The following is a 19,280-nucleotide window of genomic DNA, read 5'->3' as shown; positions in this document are numbered from 1 at the left end:
AGAACATTTGTGGGCAGAACTGAAAAAGCATATGCGAGCAAGGTGACCTACAAACCTGACTCAATTACACCAGCTCTGTCAGGAGGAATGGGCCAAAATTCACCCAACTTATTGTGGGAAGCTTGTGGAAGGCTACTCAAAACATTTGACCCAAGTTAAACAATTTGGCAATGCTACCAAATATTGAGTGTATGTAAACTTCTGACCCACTGGGAATGTGATGAAAGAAATAAAAGCTGAGATCATTCTACAATTTCTGACATTTCACATTCTTAAAATAAAGTGGTGACCCTCACTGACCTGAGACAGGAATTTGTACTTGGATTAAATGTCAGGAATTGTGAAAAACTGAGTTTCAATGTAGTTGGCTAAGGTGTATGTCATCTTCTGACTTCAACTGTACATAGTTGTAATTCTGTTATTCAAATGTTGGTGGGCCAGGCACCCTGGCTACTTTAGTTGGCAACTCAGAATATTACTCCTAACCTCATAGTTGACATTTTTAATAATTTTCTCTATCTGTTTTGAAGGCCTGTCACTCTTATGCAGGAGTCAGAATACAAGTATGGATTTGTTGGTCCCCATAGAATTCATTTGGCATTTATTGCATTTCTCGCCCAATACAATGCCCCCCCCCCTTCCTCTCTATCTGAAATTACAAAATACCTGCCATAGGTGTGTGAAGTTGGTATTTGGTACCACTGTGTGGTTAATTCCCTAAACTGTCACACTATTCATAGTGTGAGCTGAGCAGGCAGGCAGTGGCAAGTGCACTCCTGGAACTAAAGTCAGTTTGTTCATTTACCCAGGAGCAGGGCAGGAAAACCAATGATGCATTTGATTGTGGTTACCAAAGTGCGAGGCATTACCGGGTCATAAATCACAATGGAATCCATGTTTTTCTTGCAGTGAATGGGGGGGCGTTGTAACAATGGATAACTTGTCACGGGCATCCTTAAAATGAGTTTTGACCCTTGAGGGCATACTCAAATGCACAAGATGCTGTGAGTAATTTTCATTTTGCAATGAGATTTGCTCCAGAGTTGACACGTTAGACAAAATCCTGAGGCCAGAAGTAATTTAAATGGTAGGCGGTTTGACGCTCACCTGCTCACTAGTTTGTGATGTTCTGTCAGCCGGGACCGACTAGGCAATTATGCATTAAATTGCTAATGCGCTTGGCCGGCCACATTATCCTCATCAAAGTGACAAGCTCGGATCTGCTCTCAATGAGATCATTGGGAAATGTGTTTTTGTGACGAAGGCGAGGCAGCGGGTGAAGTATTTTAAGTGCTTTCTGTGGTTCTCTTTATTTCCGCCTCTGTGCTTTGACAGTTGACAAACAATATGTTTTCTGAGTGGGGAATAAGTGGTTAACTTGCGGCGATACGGGCTCTCTGCTGGGTTGCTCTTTTATACCTGGCTGCATTTGACCCATTCTGGTCTCTCCCTGCGCCAACATTGGAGAAAGAAACACTGGTTTTGCTGGCTATTGCTCAGTGTTGTGATTTTTTGTTCCAGCTGGACAAACTTGTGAAGATGTCTGGTCTCGGACCTCACGCTGAGTTCTAGGTTATCGAGTAATGTGATCTGAATGCTTGAGCCACAAAAAAACGGTTGCATGGAAACCTGGTTATTGAGTAGAATTTGGCCACCAGGCACTTTTAAGCAAAGGATTTTGGCGCCTCCTTTCCCCATCTGCAGACCTTCAGTGATTTTTGAGCTCCTCCACATGCCAGCCATTTTGGGACGTTTGTGTGAGCTGCTCGTGTCGGGTCTTAGACCTCACGAGTCCGGGTTATAGAGTAATGTGATCGGAATGTTTATCCCTGTGGCTCAAGCAGTTCCTCACTGTGAATGAGCCAGCTTGTCAATGCTCATTACGTTCACTGCAATAGGTGTGTGTCACTGCAATAGGTGTGTGTGTGTGCGCACTAGTAGCTTGGTCTCATTGAACTTGTCAGTGAGTGATGAATGAGCCATAAGCGAGGGCATGTCATATTCTACTTGAAAGTGAAGCTGCGACGGAGTGCACCAGCCCTGCGAGTATGAATAGTGTTCATTTACATCCCTTTTCTTCTTTGTTCCTCACTGGCTTTTGTCATACTGTTCAAAGCCTCTTTCCTCAATACCAGAAATCCATGTAGAAGCGCCAAAACGTTAAATGTGCCAAACAGAGAAGATGATAAAATATTTTAAAAAACAAACCTAGAAAATATGCTAGCTATGTTTCCTTCAAATTGACTTGTTGCAGATAAAAGGCTGTGTGTGATGATGTTGTGCACAAAAATACCCTTTGCAAGTTACATTTCCATGTACCGAAATATTATTTAAGTTAAATGGGTTTCAATCGCATTTTCAACTCTACTGAAAGTTCCCTCACACTTATTGCGTTATGTAGCGAGTGTGCCCACTTTGCTATTGGCATGTACAGTCTAGCAAACAGTGCTGTCCGCGTGCTGTTGGCAACAGCGCATGTGTAGCCTACATGAGATTGTTATGGACATCATGTCACCAGAATAAGACCCTCGATATTTATTGGGAAGGAGCATCAAGCTCATAGCCTTGCACTTTCACCACCCTGTAAAGTTCATCATAATTTTGATTAAATCTGTAGCCTAATAAACTGCATGCTTTCCTGACAAGTCATAGTGGGAGGACTACATGTCACATTGTGTGACTCCCAAGTTTACTTTGATATGATGGTTATATAAATATTTGCTCATTAAAAGCACTACCACTAATTTCTGCAAGATTCGTTTTACCAAAGCAAAATCCCACCTTGTGTCGTGTATTTTGTTTTTTTGTCGCGTTTTTTGTGTGTCCATTTTACCAACGATTGTTCTGTTTCCATCAGGCCTGTAATGACATTTTATGTCTGACATTCACTTTACTTGTGTAGAAAGGTTGCATGGGAACCTAGAATTAGGCCACCAAGTGATTTATTAAAGGAAAGGATGTTGGCCTTCTCCTTTCCTCACCTGCAGATACATGTCCTTCAGGTGAGTTGTGTAAAAGAAAAAGCACCTTGCAGTGATTTTAATGAGCTTCTCCACACGCCAGCCATTTGTGAGTGTGTGTGAGCTGCTCGTGTCTCCCAACAGTTCAGTGACTGTGTGCTGGCCATCATCCTCCCCCCTCCACTCAAATCTCTTGCCTCCTGAATCATCTGCTATAGAGACAGTATTAGGGAAGGATGCTGCTATTTATTGTGCTTGGGGATTGCTGACATACCAGTGTCAGGGCTGTTTCTGCAGACAAGCGTGATCTATCACAACGATGGATGTGCTTATTTCAGAGCCACGGGTGCATCACATTGATTGCACAACAATGACTCATGAACTGTATTTCACTCTGGTTACATCAACTGTCCCCTACATATAAAACAGTTTATTTGTTTTTCACTTAATCTAAAACCACTGCATGGCACTATCACGCTGAGCCATATGAAGATTTCAGATATTATTCTAACTCATGGCCTCGCATGGAATCTAAGCAAGCAACCACGCATTAATCTGTATGCACGAAACGTGGCTTTGAGCAGACATTTCACCATCTTTTTTTTTTGAGAATTAAATGTTAACTAGATGTTTCAAGAGTGGAGATGTCAAGCGAACCAAGCCAACTCTGTTCTGGTTGGATGTTTGGGATGTCTCGATAGTGTCAGATAGTTGTGAACTCAAGGATGTCGTAACAGGTAGGTCTAGGCCTACCGGTTTTCTGTTGTCAATTAACTCTGTGGGCGGGACATTGGCTGCCTTTTTGTAGAATATGGAAATAATAAGGCTTTTCTTTCAAAATGAATATTTGTTTGCACATTTCAAAAAAATGTCTGAGATATTTGTACTAGCTGCCTGCTTTGTGCCACTGATATTTGCCTTGGTACCAACTTAAGCCATCTTCTCTCCCCACAGGTTCAACTACAGGTCAACACATCACCTGACCACAAATGGGTTTTACGAGTTCCTCAACTGGTTTGACGAGCGGTCATGGTACCCCTTGGGGAGGATCGTGGGGGGCACAGTAAGTTTAACATGTTCCCTGCTGTGATCAAGCTTAAATCATCCCGATTTGAAACCAAACCAGGTGGGAAGAACAAGAGAACATATACAGTGCTTTCGGAAAGTATTCAGGCCCCTTGACCTTTTACACATTTTGTTACATTACAGCCTTATTCTATAATGGATTAAATAGTCGTTGTCCCCCCCAATCTACACACAATACCCCATAATGACGAAGCAAAAGCAGGTTTTCCGACACTTAGCACATGTATTAACCCCCCCCCCCAGAAATATCAGGATTACTTAAGTATTCTGACCCTTTACTTAGTACTTTGTTGAAGCACATTTGGCAGTGATTACAGCCTCAAGTCTTCTTGGGTATGACACTAAACGCTTGGCACACCTGTATTTGGAGAGTTTCTCCTATTCTTGTCTGTAGATCCTTTCAATCTGTCAGGTTGGACTTGGCGTGTCGTTGTACAGCTATTTTCTCCTAAGAGCTCTGTTGCAGGTTTCCATCAAGGATCTCTCTGTACTTTGCTCCGTTCATCTTTTCCTCGATCCTGACTGGTCTCCCAGTCCCTGTCGCTGAAAAACATCCCCACAGCATGATGCTGCCACCACCATGCTTCACCGTAGGGAGGGTGGCAGGTTTCCTCCGGACGTGACACTCAGGCCATAGAGTTCAATCTTGGTTTAATCAGAGAATCTTGAATCTCATGAGAGTCCTTACAGTGACTTTCAGAAAACTCCAGTCGGGCTGTGTTGTCTTTTACTTTGAGTGGCTTCTGTCTGGCCAATCTACCAAAAAGGCCTAATTGGTGGAGTTCTGCAGAGATGGTTGTCCTTCTGGAAGGTTCTCCATCTCCACAGATGAACTCTGGAGCTCTGTCAGTGACCATTGGGTTCTCGGCTAATTCCATGACCAAGGCTCTTCTCCCTGGATGGCTGTTTGTATGAGCGGCCAGCTCTAGGCAGTGTTTGGTGGTTCCAAACTTTTTCAGTTTAAATATAATGGAGGCCACTGTTCTTGGGGACCTAAAATGCTGCAGACACTTCATGGTACTGTCTTGGAGCGCTATGGACAATTCCTTAGACCTCATTGCTTCTCTTTTTTTATTTAATCCGTTGTAGAATAAGGCTGTAATTAAATGTGGAAAATGGGAAGGGGTCTGAATGCTTTCCGAATGCACTGTAGATATAGGCATAGACTCTGGTGTTCTAGTGGTGGGGGGTTAGATGAGAGCGCACCATGGACCGTACCGTTTCATAAGCCTCCCCCAGCGCTCTCCGGTCTGTCATGCATCGGCAGCAACCAGTGAGCTTTTAACTTGAGGGATTCCACATGACTGCCAATGATCATGCGGTTTACCAACAGGACCTGCTGTTGAAATCACAACCTCTTTCACCGTGAGTTACTACCTGCCGATTCTGTAAGATTTATCGCCCACGCTCCTCTCTCGGCGGAGCATCATTTTTTGGGTGGGGCTGCCCTGTAAACTGTGCACTGAAGCGCTGTGAATAAAATACTACCCTGCTCTTCCTCACAGCTCCCGACATGTCTCTCTGTACTGTAATCAGATGCTTAATGGGGTGACTTTTTTACCAGCCTTGTTACGGGAAAACCTTTTAAAATGGCTCCCTGTGTTATCTCGTCACTTTCTCCACCGAGGTTGGCATCTGACGTTTCACTCTGTTCCCTGTTGTGTACAGTGTACTTAGTCCAGGGTGGTGGGAGAGAAGCACCGAGCACTTAAGACAGCCAGACATGCCTGCACTCAGTACTGTCGTCAGTCGTTTTAGCAGCAGCAGATATTGCCCCGTCGGAATATAGGCTAGTAGCAGTTGCCGGTGTTGACTGAATCCATTGCTGCTAAACAGCAATCTGCACAAGGGACCCGAACTTCCTAACATGTCTATCTGTAGGCAGTGGACAGTACTGCTGCTCAGTGTGCCAAGGTTTAGCCAGCCGGTGTGTCAGATGCTGGGTACACAGAATGCAAATGCCCAGCAACATGCAAAGCGAGGGAAGTTCCAGGTACAGTGCCTCTGCTGCTGCTAAAGTTTTGCCATGTGTCAGCTACCTGGCTCAATAAATTCTTTTTTTTATCTCTAGGCCCCCCCGCCCCCACCACATGATTACGCAAAGAAGGTGAAGTGCTTCCCTCAGCTGTCCTGATAATACTTACAGGCTATGAGGTATGAAGGGCCTTTGAATTTTATCAGGCAGCCTTAATGGTGCTCAAACCTGGAGCGCTAATGGAATGTTACAAATCACCTCTTCTGAACACACTGGTTCTATGAAGCCCTTGTCAGAAATCACACCAGTTGTGGGAATACTGTAGAGTAGAAGCAAATTAGCTCACACTCTTTGTCTATGACAGTTAAGAGAATATAGGGAATGCAGTCCTACACAATGCATGGCTATTGCTTTTGCGGTGACCGTATTACAGCCATACCGGCAGTCATGAGTCATGACCGCAGTCAAATTGTACGTGAATGGCGGGTCACGGTAATCTCCTCTTATGCGCTCTGGACAAGCGTTGGCAGGACCCAACTCGCTAATGTCCTTGTACTCAGCACGCTATTGTCCCTCAACACTGACAACAATGCAAATACAAGAGTATCATGCTTTTAAAACTCAGCTCACTGTGATCGATCAATTTGAACAGGTTGAAACTGAGTGGAAAACATTGGAGGTTTCAAAGCCAAACAATGAAATGGACAGCGCTTTCTAAGGTGATTTAATTCAGAACACCCATACAGTTAATTTGGAAATTGACAGTGCATGCCAGAGCAAGAAACAAAGCAATGAGTTCGAAGGAATTGTCCGTAGAGCTCAGACAGGATTGTGTCAAGGCACAGATCTGGGGAAGGGTAGCAAAACCTTTCTGCAGCATTGAAGGTCCCAAGAACACAGTGGCATCCATTGTTCTTAAATTGAAGAAGTTTGGAACCAAGACTCTTCCTAGAGCTGGCTGCCCGGCCAAACTGAGCCATCGGGGGAGAAGGGCCTTGGTCAGGGAAGTGAAGAGAACCCGATGGTCAGTCTGACAGAGCTCCAGACTTCCTCTGTGGAGGTGGTGGTGGCGGCATCATGCTGTGTGGATGTTTTTCAGCGGCAGGAACTGGGAGACTAGTCCGGTTCGATGTAAAGATGAGCAGAGAAATAGAGATCCTGCTCCAGAGCGCTCAGGACCTCCGACTTCTGTGAAGGTTCACCTTCCAACAGGACAGCGACCCTAAGCACACAGCCAAGACCACGCGGAAGTTCCTGAGTGTTCCTGAATGCGCAGAGGGGTGTTCAACAATTTCATGAATGGTTTTGTTGTGAAAAACAAGAACTGGGTTGGAGAGCCATAGCATAGTGAGTTTGGGTGGAATATCACTTGTTGCGCAGCGAGAGGTTGCCTGCTCCTCAAACAGTGGTTGACGTGTGAGTTGAAATAAGTTTTCTTCATAAGTCGAGACATTTCTATATGCAATCCTGTGTGAAAGCAGAGTTTTGATAGTTGCCACTAACAAAGATGATCCCAGCTGCTGCTATATTTCTCTGCTGCTAATATTAAGAACATGCTTGGCTGTAAAACCGGAGTAGCCTACCTGGCATGTTTGACAAATGAACTGTGGGAAAGTGGCCTCCATTCGCTATTCAAGTGCATGCGGCTAACAACTCATTTTGACACCGTTCCTGCACATTTGATAATAGGCCATCCAATATCCAAACAAATGTTACATATTAGTAAAGACAAGAGAATGTAGACTTGTTTGATTGGGTGAAAACATGATCACTTGATGAGAGAACGTGTGCAACCTGAGGCAAGGAACAGAGCGCAGACTTTTTTTTTTAGCTACTTTCTCAAATAATCAATCGACTATAGTCGCACCATGCAGCCCATGTGTTTTTGATTTCTAAGACATTCTAAGGGTTTGTCTCATTCCCAACTAAAGTTCCCAAATAACTCAAATCACTTTTGCGCTCAACATAGCCACTTCATATGCGCACTCTCTCGCCGACATGGGGGGAAAAAAATATCCTTTGTTTTTATTCTTCTTACTATAAAGTATTTGCACTGGATTTAAGCATACATGAACAAGCATGGAGCATGGTCGACTCGTGTTCTGTTCTTCCGTAGAAAACAAGTCTTCAGACTGTGTTTCTTTAGACCTGCCTAAAATAAAATAATGGCTGCAGTGTTGTGCTGTATATTAAATAGGTGTATTAGACTTTTTCAAATGTATATGTTCCACGTGTGAGGCGGCCTGGAGATGCTCAACGTGTCTTGTTAGTTAATGGCCGGTTACCGTGAGACTGGAAGTCAATTGCATGACAATAACCGGCTGATAGGGGCTGTGGCAGTCATGAAACTATGAATGACAAATCCCCGGAAGGAATAACTGAGTTACAATACAATCTCCTAATGATTTGGATCATGTCGTGCATCTTGACGATATCAAATGGAATCCATTCCGTGCAGTTGGTGAAGCTCGCCCAAGGGTTTCCTGACTTTCGCAGGCATTCCAGAACCACTTCAACACCTGTATAGTGTGTCACTCAGCCTTTTTTCTTCAGTGGTATTCAAAAAAAAAAAAATCGCTAGTCTGCAGTAATTGTAGCACCTCTCAGAGTCTCCGAACAGGGATCCTAAGCCGTGTGCCGCACCCCACCTCTGCCTCCTTTATCCCGCCCCACCATCATCAGCTCGCCGTCTCTCCTCTCTATTCAGTCTGCTTCAAATGAGTCTTGACAGCCCTCATTAATTGTGTATGATAACACAGGTCCCCCTTTTGCACATTATGGGTCACACCGTTTGGAGAGGGAGGAGCAGGTCTCGGTAAATGTCGTCAGTGAGTGCCTCTCTGCGGATCCCTTGTCTTTTTCTCTCCCACTCTCAAGGGGGATATCTGCCAGCCGCTCCCTCTCCAGAGTCGTAGGTAAGATTTTGAGGGCTGAATAAATGTGACACTGCTTAACCATAGGCCTCTGTCACCAATAAACCGCCCTTTGTTAATGTAGAGAAATGGACCAGGCACATTTTTTTTACGCTGACGGGCCTAAATGTGACGCTATATGTGGGGGGGGGTGCAGACTACAGAGAGCCCAGCATCTGTTCTGGGGGCAACCAAACAGTGATTACTTCAGCGTTTGTTTTAACCGAATTGGCGTTAGCTGAGGCTCTAGCTCAATCCCCAGGTCAGGGAAACTGGGTTGGATGATTTGGGAGAGAGGTGCAATAAGACTGGTCGATGGTTTAGAACGCCCAGGCTACAACTAGCTAATTAAAAACGAGAAGCACGGCAGGCAGAGATGAGCAAAAGTCCGCTGGACTTGTATGCTATACGCCAGGCAGAGACATCAGGGCGTCACTCACACTTAGACACAGCCCCTCTGACTTCAGAAAGGTTTCACACGCGCCTAATTAGGCCCGGGTCTCATGCGTTTATAGGCAGAGAGCTGTAACCGTTGGCTGTTTTGAGGTCTCCGCTTTGAACTGGGCAATTAGTCAGTATTTCAGTGGAGAAGATCGCCTTACCTGGTTTTCCCAATTGTAAATCCAGAGCAGATTCAATTAACTTGACTCACTCTTGTGGCATGTCAAGCATGTGGATGCAGCAAGCCAACACTTACTTGACGTATCACTCTCCTGCCTGACCTGTGGAGTTCCAACTAACTGCTCGATGGATAAGTTACAGTACATTATGGTTGATTTTAAAAGTTTTATTCCCAGTGTGTTGTCTTATCCTGGATATAAAATGCAAGTATCCCATCCATATGCGTGAAGGTGGCATAAGTGTTCCATTACAGCCCCTCTTATCTTGTCTCTCTCTCTCTCTCTCCAGGTATATCCAGGTTTGATGGTCACCGCAGGCCTTATACACTACGTACTGAACCTGCTCCACTTGACGGTGCACATCCGGGATGTGTGCGTCTTCCTGGCACCCGTGTTCAGTGGCCTGACATCCATCTCCACCTTTCTGCTGACGCGGGAACTGTGGAACCAGGGGGCGGGGCTTTTGGCTGCCTGCTTTATCGCCATTGTTCCCGGGTACATCTCCCGCTCGGTGGCCGGCTCCTTCGACAACGAGGGCATTGCCATCTTTGCCCTCCAGTTCACCTACTACCTTTGGGTAAGCATGCCTCTTCCGGTTTGAACTTCCATCCTTTAGAAATCCCTTTGAGATCCTTTATGGCTACTCAATATGGGTACTACCGTGTGCCACACTCTCATGCTCTCTGAGGCTGTTCTCTTGAGTACGTTCTTGAAGGGACGACAGTGTGGAGAATGCGTAAAACATTGCATTTGAGATGCACTCGCACTCCCCATACTGTATTACCTCACGCTGCTCCTCCCCATTCACTGAGCCTTTTTTTCCAGCCAGGGCAATGGCAATAGAGACAAGATATACACAAAGCAAACATTTTACTTCAATACTATCAGTTAGCTAGCTATATGTGAATCATAATAATGTCACAAACCAGATTAACAGGCAAAAAATGTCCTAAAACGAATTATGCAAGGTTGATTCTTCGTAGGTAACTAGCTAGCTATTGACTTGCAATCTACACACACTACAGCAGGTATTGTAGACGGGTAAGCATTCCAAAAAGCATCCCAAAATTCACACAGCGTGTATTAACATATCAAGATCAAATATTGTAGTCCGGCATCATATGAGATGTAAATAGGCAACATTTCACTCCAAAGTCGGAGTGTATTTTCTCTCGCTTTCAGCTCAAATAATGGCCACCATTAATTTCCAAAAAATGTTGCGAAATTTGACGTGGTTATATTTGTTTCAAAATATGTACAAACGGAGTATGCATTCGTGAAGCGTGCTCCGTTTCACCTACTTTGATTTGGACTCGTACTCCTGCTCGGAGAAAGATAGTATGCATTTAGAGAGACGTCCTACATTTAGGGGTCGGTTTCCCAGGCACAGATTAAGCCTAGTCCTCGACTAAAAAGCAAGTTCAATGGAGGATCTCCATAATAAATATATATGTTTTTAGTCCAGAACTAGGCTAAATCTGTGTCTGGAAAAACTGCCTCTTGATTTTTCTCAGTGTTTTTTCGATTTGTATACCCATGGCCCATTTGATGTGAAGAGGGATGTTCTATTTGACAAGATTTGCAGTCAATGCGCTAATAGCTGCTTTGGCGTGGTTAAATTATTGCTACACTGTGAACCTTCACTCAGTCTCCTGACTATCTGGTTTCAGTCGCTTTTTTTCTTCTCTCTCATCACCCAAAAAACTGCCCGGATAGGCTTAGCGGAATGTCGGAGAATATGACCAGACATTGGATAAGCTAACGTACACGAGGTGAAAGGATTATGAGCACAATGGCTTAAGACACCATGGAAATGGACCATCTGCTGTAGGAGGATTCTAGGCAAAAGAAACTCCCATATTCACATTATTTGCCCTCAGTGCATATCCTCTCCCTTCAATCACAATAGAGTCACAGCCTCACGCACACCGCTCTACTCCCTCCCACATTTTGTACATTATGCTCCCTGATGACTTGAGGCAGAGGCAGGTGCATGCAACTTATACCCACAGATTAAATTGAAGTGCATTGTAAATGGTCAAATTCGGCATTAATCAGCATTCGTTTCCCCCCCTTATCAAAGTCGACCTTGGCAGGGGGCGCCTGGCTCCCCATCAGTTCCCTCGATTAATTTCACTTGGGTGGCATTTAAGCCCCTCAGACAAGCTGAGAATCGTAAGGATCCCCTCCACACAAAGTCATTCTCAAGGATTTTTCAGGGTTAAAACTGAACAGCGCTCCTAACAAACGGGGAGCCGTTTATTTAAATTTTTTCCTTCCCTCCTCCCAAAGACACACCGGCATTCACTCAGGTAAATGTGGCACATGCTCTCTCCCACCATGCTTCACCTGTTTGTCACCAGTGGCAAGCTCTGCAGGACTGTTGTTCTTGAACTTTTCTGTCTCTGCATTTATCAGTCCAGTAGATTTCTTTCAGCTTGACACTTGACCAACGAAGTACGGACATATTGAACTCCCGAGGGGACTTGAGACCCCAAAGGTCGCTTCCATGTCATGCCTCTGGAGTGTCACGTTAACTCAAGCGAGTGTGACTGAGCTGACAACTCCTCCACTTGGTTTGAAGAGCCTCGGCTTTCATCAACCAGCCCACACACCCTGGAGTTGTGCCACAGAGAACCTCTCACATTATGGGTGTGATTGTCAGTCAGTACTGGCTCCTGACCCAGGGGGGCTCCACCACTGTTGTGATATGAAACGCAGACAGACAATGTATAGTTTTCTCAATATTATGCATTTACTTGCGTACCGCTAAAACGCTACCGGGGACATTGTCTTTAATGCTAGTATGATTTACTTGGGAACCTGCAGTGTCTGCTTGTGATGAAGTGTTTTCCTTATCATAAGCTGCCTTCTGTCATAATTTCACAATAATTAGATACGGATCATTTTTCTATTTGGTTTAGACAGAGCTTTTGCATCTGCAGTGTCATAAGAGCTTTTAATTGTCATTTCACATGGACCATGTCTGTCTTTATAAAGAACCAACACGACGAGTGCATCCCAAATGGCATCGTACTTCCTATATAGTGCACTTTTGTTAACCAGAGCCCTATGGGCCCTGGGCAAAAGTAGTGCGCACTATAGGGAATAGGGTGTCATGATTTGGAATGCAGACTGAGTGTTCCAGGTGGCACCCACCGGCAAGAGCCCCGAAAAAACTATCATCCTGGCTACGCGTCACTGCTTTCCATTATAAGTCTCATTTACCCACTTTTATCTTAGTGCTTTCACCCTCTCTCTCTTTCTCTTTAGCCGATCCCTCCTCGCAGGCTGAAATGGGAGCCTCTCCCAGGCTTCTTCTCCAATCTTCATTATCCCTCTCCTTCATTTTATCTGCTAATAACCCATTCAACTCCAGCTGCTTAATCTGCCCCCCCCCCCTAATCTATAATTGAATCCTCTCGCACCCCAGAGACCTGCCCCTTTTAACACTAGCACTCCCCGCTACCCTCCCCTAACCCCTCTCCACTGTGCTTACATTGTTGTCACACTAATTTCACAGTTTCTCCAGGCTCACATTTAATTAGCCCCGCTTGTATCACTGTGTGAGGGAAGTAAACGAGAGATGTATTTGAACATGAACGATCACATGGCCGTGTGAGGAGTAGACGTATTACGACTTGGCCATGCAAATGCTCTGCATGGTAGTCTCGGGCCCTAGTAGGCTCTATGCTAGCTCCCTTTTAATTGTCTGTGGCACTGAGAAGGCAAAAAAAGGCTTCTGGTGTTCCTCAGTTGCCTACATCTTTATCAGTTCCCTCAATATTACCTGTGAGGAGATGTGTAGTTTCACACTTGGGTCAAAACCAGATATCACGCTCGTTCGCGCCAATGAGGCGTCATGGTAACTGTTTTGGGTTGGTTTTAAAAATCTATGGGAGGATGGAGGTTTTCGCTGCTCGGCTGAGGCTCTGGTGGGTATTCGGAACCATGCCTGCTTTCCCCCGCTGATCAATCAATCCTCGTCAGCAGGTCAAGTGACTGTAATGTGTCTCTCAGACGGCGTTCGATAAAACAGTCTGTGCCCCCACCTGCCCTGCACCCTTCCATCACTTTCCCGCAGTGTCATGAAAGGTAAAATGGGGCTATCTGTCAGACATGGTCCCTTTTTTTTTAATGTGGTGACTCAGGCTGTGGGGTGAGACCGGGTATCCAGAAGTCCCAGCTAGTGTGTCAGGAGCAGACTAATATGCTAGGCAGCCTTCTCTTTAAACACTAGCAAGGCCACTTGGCTTGAGTCAATAACAGGGTGCGTTCTCAGAGCATGGGCAGACCAGCTGCCAAGTGTCTTCACGGACATTTTCAATCTCTCCTTGTCCCAGTCTGTAATCCCAACATGTTTCAAACTGGCCCCCATTGGCCACCCTCATCCACGTCGACGGGGCTGTAGTGGAGTGACTTTTCCCCTTCAGGAGGCTGAAAAGATTTGGCATGGGCCCTCAGATCCTCAGTTGTACAGCTGCACCATCGAGAGCACCGTAACTGGCCGAATCACTGCTTGATATGGCAAATGCACCGCCCTCTAACGCAAAGCGCTACGGACGGATCAGTAAATCACTCCCTGTCATCCAGTACCTCAATCAGGCGGTGTCAGAGGAAGGTCTGATACATTGCCAAAGACTTCAGCCATCCAAGTCATAGGACTGTCCGGCAAACGGTACTGGTGCATCAACTCTCGGACCAACAGGCTCCAAGACTGCTTCTTACTCCAAGCCAGAAGACCGCTAAATAGTTAATTAGTGTCTTCAAAGTATTCACACCCCCCTGATTTTTTTTTTTTTTTTTTTTGTGCACATTTTGTTAGCCTGAATTTGAAATTGAATAAATCTTGATTATTTTTGTGTGGGGTCCACTGGTCTACACACACTACCTGCTGTTAGTGACATTTTTACAAATGAATTACATTTGAAACGCTGAGTCAATTCGTATTCAAACCTTTTATGGCAAGCCTAAATCAGTTCAGGAGTAAGAATTTGCTTAACAAGTCACAAGGTGCGTGGACTTTTGAATGACTACCATTGTACCCTTCACATACGATTGGTCCCTCCAAATAGGCAGTGCGTTTCAAAAACAGATTCAACCACTAAGACCAGGGAGGTTTTCCAATGCCTCGCAAAGAAGGGTACCTGTTAGTAGATGGGTAAAAACAGCAGACATGTAATATCCCTTTGAGCACAGCGAAGTTAAATTACACTTTGGAGGGTGTATCGATACACCCAGTCACTGCAAAGATACAGGCGTCCTTCCTAACTCCGTTGCCAGAGAGGGAAGGCAACCGCTCAGGGATTTCACCATGGTGAATTTAGAACAGAGTTTTTAATAATGGCTGTGATGGGACAAAACCGAGGATGGATCAACATTGTAGTTACTCCACAATACTAACCTGATTGAGTGAAAAGAATGACTCCTGTACACAATATATTCCAAAACATGCATCCTGTTTGCAACAAGGCACTAATGTAATACTACAAAACAAAATGTGGCAAAGCAATTCACTTGGGGGGGGGGGATCTATTTAATCAATTTTGACTTCAGGCTGAAACATGGGAATATGTCAAGGGGTATTAATACTTTCTGAAGGCACTGTAATTGGTTACCCAGACTATCTGCATTGTGACCCAATCTTGAACTGACTGCACACTCGCAAGAGCATATACAGTATAACACTCATACAATACACTGACACGCTCACACACTCACACTACATACACACACTTTCACACTCATATGCTGCTGCTACTCTGTGTATTTTACTCATCTATCCTGATGCCTCGTCATTTTACCCTGCCTTTATGTAGATAACTACATATATACTTATTTTACACCATAATTTGCAAATAAATTAAAAAATCCTACAATGTGATTTTCTGGAGAGAGAAATTCTCATTTTGTCTGTCATAGTTGAAGTGTACCTATGATGAAAATTACAGACCTCATATTTTTAAGTGAGAGAACTTGCACAATTGGTGGCTGACTAAATACATTTTTGCCCCACTGTATAAACTCCAGTCGTACTTTATCAAAAGCCTTTTCAAAATCAGCTATGAAAACCAGGCCTGGTGTTCCTGATATTTCATAGTATTCTATTGTTTCCATTACTTGTCTTTTATTATCTCCAATGTATTGTCCATATAAAAAAAACTGTCTGATTAGGAGGAACAATATCATAATTAAAAAGATAGTCAATGTGGCAAGCATTTTGCTAGCATTCTTTGCATCACAACACTGAAGTGTAAGAGGCCTCCAATTTTTTTAAATGGACTGGATCTTTATATATATATACCACTTGGGTCCTGTTTCAGTGAGAATGCCCTTGTGTGTTCAATAATCTACCATTTTATATAAGAGTTGTTAAAACATGCTAATAATGGTCCTCTGAGTATATCAAAAAAAGTTTGGTGTACTTACCATGCCATCCAGCCCCGGAGTTTTCCCAGCCTTAAAGGCTTTAATTCCATCAAGAAGTTCCTCCTCTGGAATTTGGCCTTCACATGAGTCTTTCTATACAGATGTTAATTTTACATTATTATTAGAAAAGACATCCATACAATTAGTTTGGGTTAGTTGAGATGGAGGAGACAAACGAAAACATATCCTTAAAGTACTTCCTCTTTCAAATAACATTCAGTGACTCATGCGTGACTGTTTCAATAAATATTTTTGTTGTAACATTTCAGTAATGAAGATTGTAATTCTTGATTCAATGGGATTAGTATGCTGTTCCACTAACACTTCCCCCCCCCACCCCCCAACGCCTTATTCTAAAATGGATCAAATCTACATACAATAGCCCATAATGACAAAGTTAAAACAACTTTTAAAATTATATATTTTTTTACAAATGAACAGGAACCTTATTTACATAGGTATTCAGACCCTTTCTATGAGACTCAAAATTGAGCTCAGGTGCATCCTGTTTCCGTTGAGCATCCCTGATGTTTCTACAACTTGATTGGAATCCACCTGTGGTAAATTCAATTGATCGGAAATTATTTGGAAAGGCACACACCTGACTATATAAGATCCAACAGTTGACCGTGCATATTAGTGCAAAAATCAAGCCATGAGGTTGAAGGAATTGTCTGTAGAGCTCCGAGACAGGATTGTGCCGAGGCACAGATCTGAGGAATGGTACCAAAATATTTCTGCAGCGTTGAAGGTCCTCATTCTTAAACGGAAGAGGTTTGGAGCCACCAAGACTACTCCTAGAGTTGGCTGCCCAGCCAAACTGAGCAATTGGGGCAGAAGGGCCTTGGTCAGAGAGTTAACCAAAAACCCAATGGTCACGGAGTTCCTTTGTAGAGATGGTTGTCCTCCTGGAAGGTTTTCCCATCTCTGCAGCACTCCACAAATCAGGCCCATGACAACCCGCTTGGAGTTTGCCAAATGGCACCTAAAGACTGTCAGACCATGAGAAACTAGTTTCTCTGGTCTGACGAAACCAAGATTGAACTCTTTGGCCTGAATGCCAAGCGTCACATCTGAAAGAGACCTGGCACCAGCCCTATAGTGATGCGTGGTATTGGCAGCATGCTGTGGGGATGTTTTTCAGCAGCAGGGACTGGGAGATTAGTCAGGATTGAGGGAAAGATCAATGGAACAAAGTACAGAAATCCTTGATGAAAACAACCTGCTCAGGACCTCAGATTGGGGGAAGGTTCACCTTCCAACAGGACAAAGACCCTTTAGCACACAGCCAAGACAAAGTAGTAGAGGCTTCGGGACAAGTCTCAATGTCCTTGAGTGGCTCAGCCAGAGCCCGGACGTCATCTGATGGAACATCTGGAGAGACCTGAAAATAGCTGTGTAGCGACACACGCATCCAACCTGACAGAGCTTGAGAGGATCTGCACAGAAGAATGGGATAAACTCCCCAAATACAGGTGTGCCAAGTTTGTAGCTTCATACCCACGAAGACTCCAGGCTGTAATTGCTGCATAAGGTGCTTCAACAAAGTACTGAATAAAAAGTCTGAATACTTATGTAAATATAACTTTTCAGTTTGAGACATTTGAAAACATTTCTAAACACTTTTTTTGCTTTGTCAGTTTACTCGTCCTTAACCGTTTGTCTGTTCTCTCCCTCATAGGTGAAGTCGATCAAAACCGGCTCGGTGTTCTGGTCCATTGGCTGCTGCATCTCCTACTTCTACATGGTGAGTGTCAAAGAGCCTTAATTGTTAGTCGGAAACACATAAACAGTGTCATTGATTTACACTAACGTAGCATCCCATCTCTGGGAATTGGAAGTCATGATTACATTAAGATAGCATTGAGTACGATCGTAGACGCTGCTCGTTACCGCTTTTGACGTGAAAATGGAGTCTGCACCGGCGCGTTAACTTTTGGTCGACGGAGAGATGAGAAACTGCGCCAACTGCCTCCCAGACAGGTCTCTTTGTGTACGATTGGCGATGTTGAGTGCCTGCAATTATCTTCTGCTTCCAGCATCTTCAGTTAAATCTCCCCTCAGCTCGGGAAGAGACAGATGTCAAATGAAATGGATTATAGACATCCAGCTCCCATCGATCATGTCGGGGCCCAGCATCCAAGCTCCGCAGGAAGAGACAAGGGGAAAGCCACAAGCCACTAATGACCACATTTGAAAAGAGATGAGAGCGGGGAGATTTTCTACAGCGAGAAATCACACCAATTTTATAAGCCCCTCTTGTTCTCTCTCGCTCCTCAAAGATCTGGAGTGAGACTATTTCGACCTTCCCCTCCATACAGTTCTGAGTAGAGGGAGTACAGCTATGACCGGAAGTTACTTTTTTTTGTAGCTTGTTAGAATCATTAACATATGGCAGGCTAGGAAAAGATTTACGGTTACGGTAAGCTAAAATGCTATCATAACCTTTTACAAAAATTAACTTCCGGTTGTAGGTGTACTCCCTCTAGTCACAACCCCGCTCTACCCTCCCACCAACAGGGTTTGCAGGGTTTGTTGGTGACACGACAAGCCCGGATCACCTTTGTCACACTCTCACTACCCTCTTGGGCCCCCATATTCAACTAGCGAACCGGACCCAGAAGAGGGTCAATACGGACCACGGCTTCAACACCTGTTATCATATAAACAGGAGACGTGGAACAATAGGTATAATTGCAAAAAATGAGCTTTTAAAACAGCAAATTGTCTGTTTTAATGTGTTCAACTGTGTGAAATCTGGCTTTAAAACCAACATTTTCCCTCCGCCAACAAGAGGGGTGTGAACAGTTTCGGGGGTGGGGGTTTGTTAGTACGCCAATTTTTAAATGACATTATCCATCTGGACCTTTGTCACCTTGGAAATTTGTGTGACTCGACCTTTTCAAATAATACTTGATAGTAGTACCAAGCTGCAATATCTACCCCCTCCATAGTTTCTCCCCTCCCACTGTTAATTTTAAGGATACTCACTCACCCATGAGGCTTAATTGAACATGACACATTTGCAATGCCCAGTGAGAAATTCCCTGCTCAGCTCTGTCATCAGGCCAGGGAGGGAGAGGGGAAGCTCATTTGAAACGTCATGATGGACAAGACCTGCGAAAACCCCTACTGTGAGAGCTGCGTGACGTTCCCTCTCATGTCTCCTGGGAGAGATCGTGTTTTCCCTAAGTTCCTGTGACGACTGCCTCCTACCCTGCCAGAACCTCCCTTTCTCCCTCCCCCAACCACGAGCAACATGGGAGCACTTCTGAAGTTCTTTTCACTCATAAAGTAT

General features: G+C 44.4%; 1 protein-coding gene across 1 annotated transcript in view; it reads left to right on the top strand.

Moving 5' to 3' along the window:
* The window catches only part of LOC135550099 (dolichyl-diphosphooligosaccharide--protein glycosyltransferase subunit STT3B-like), an 88,830-nt gene that overhangs the window by 44,988 nt on the left and 24,562 nt on the right, over positions 1-19,280 (top strand). The window contains exons 2-4 of the mRNA XM_064980579.1: positions 3,915-4,023; positions 9,843-10,130; positions 17,664-17,729. Of these exons, the coding sequence (XP_064836651.1) occupies positions 3,915-4,023; positions 9,843-10,130; positions 17,664-17,729 (463 nt within the window). The remainder of the gene's footprint in view (positions 1-3,914; positions 4,024-9,842; positions 10,131-17,663; positions 17,730-19,280) is intronic.

This window comes from Oncorhynchus masou, chromosome 12 (genome assembly GCF_036934945.1).
Source record: "Oncorhynchus masou masou isolate Uvic2021 chromosome 12, UVic_Omas_1.1, whole genome shotgun sequence".
NCBI classification, from domain to species: domain Eukaryota; kingdom Metazoa; phylum Chordata; class Actinopteri; order Salmoniformes; family Salmonidae; genus Oncorhynchus; species Oncorhynchus masou.
The sequence above is the reverse complement of the archived record's forward strand: the minus strand, read 5'-3'. Positions and strand labels throughout refer to the sequence as shown.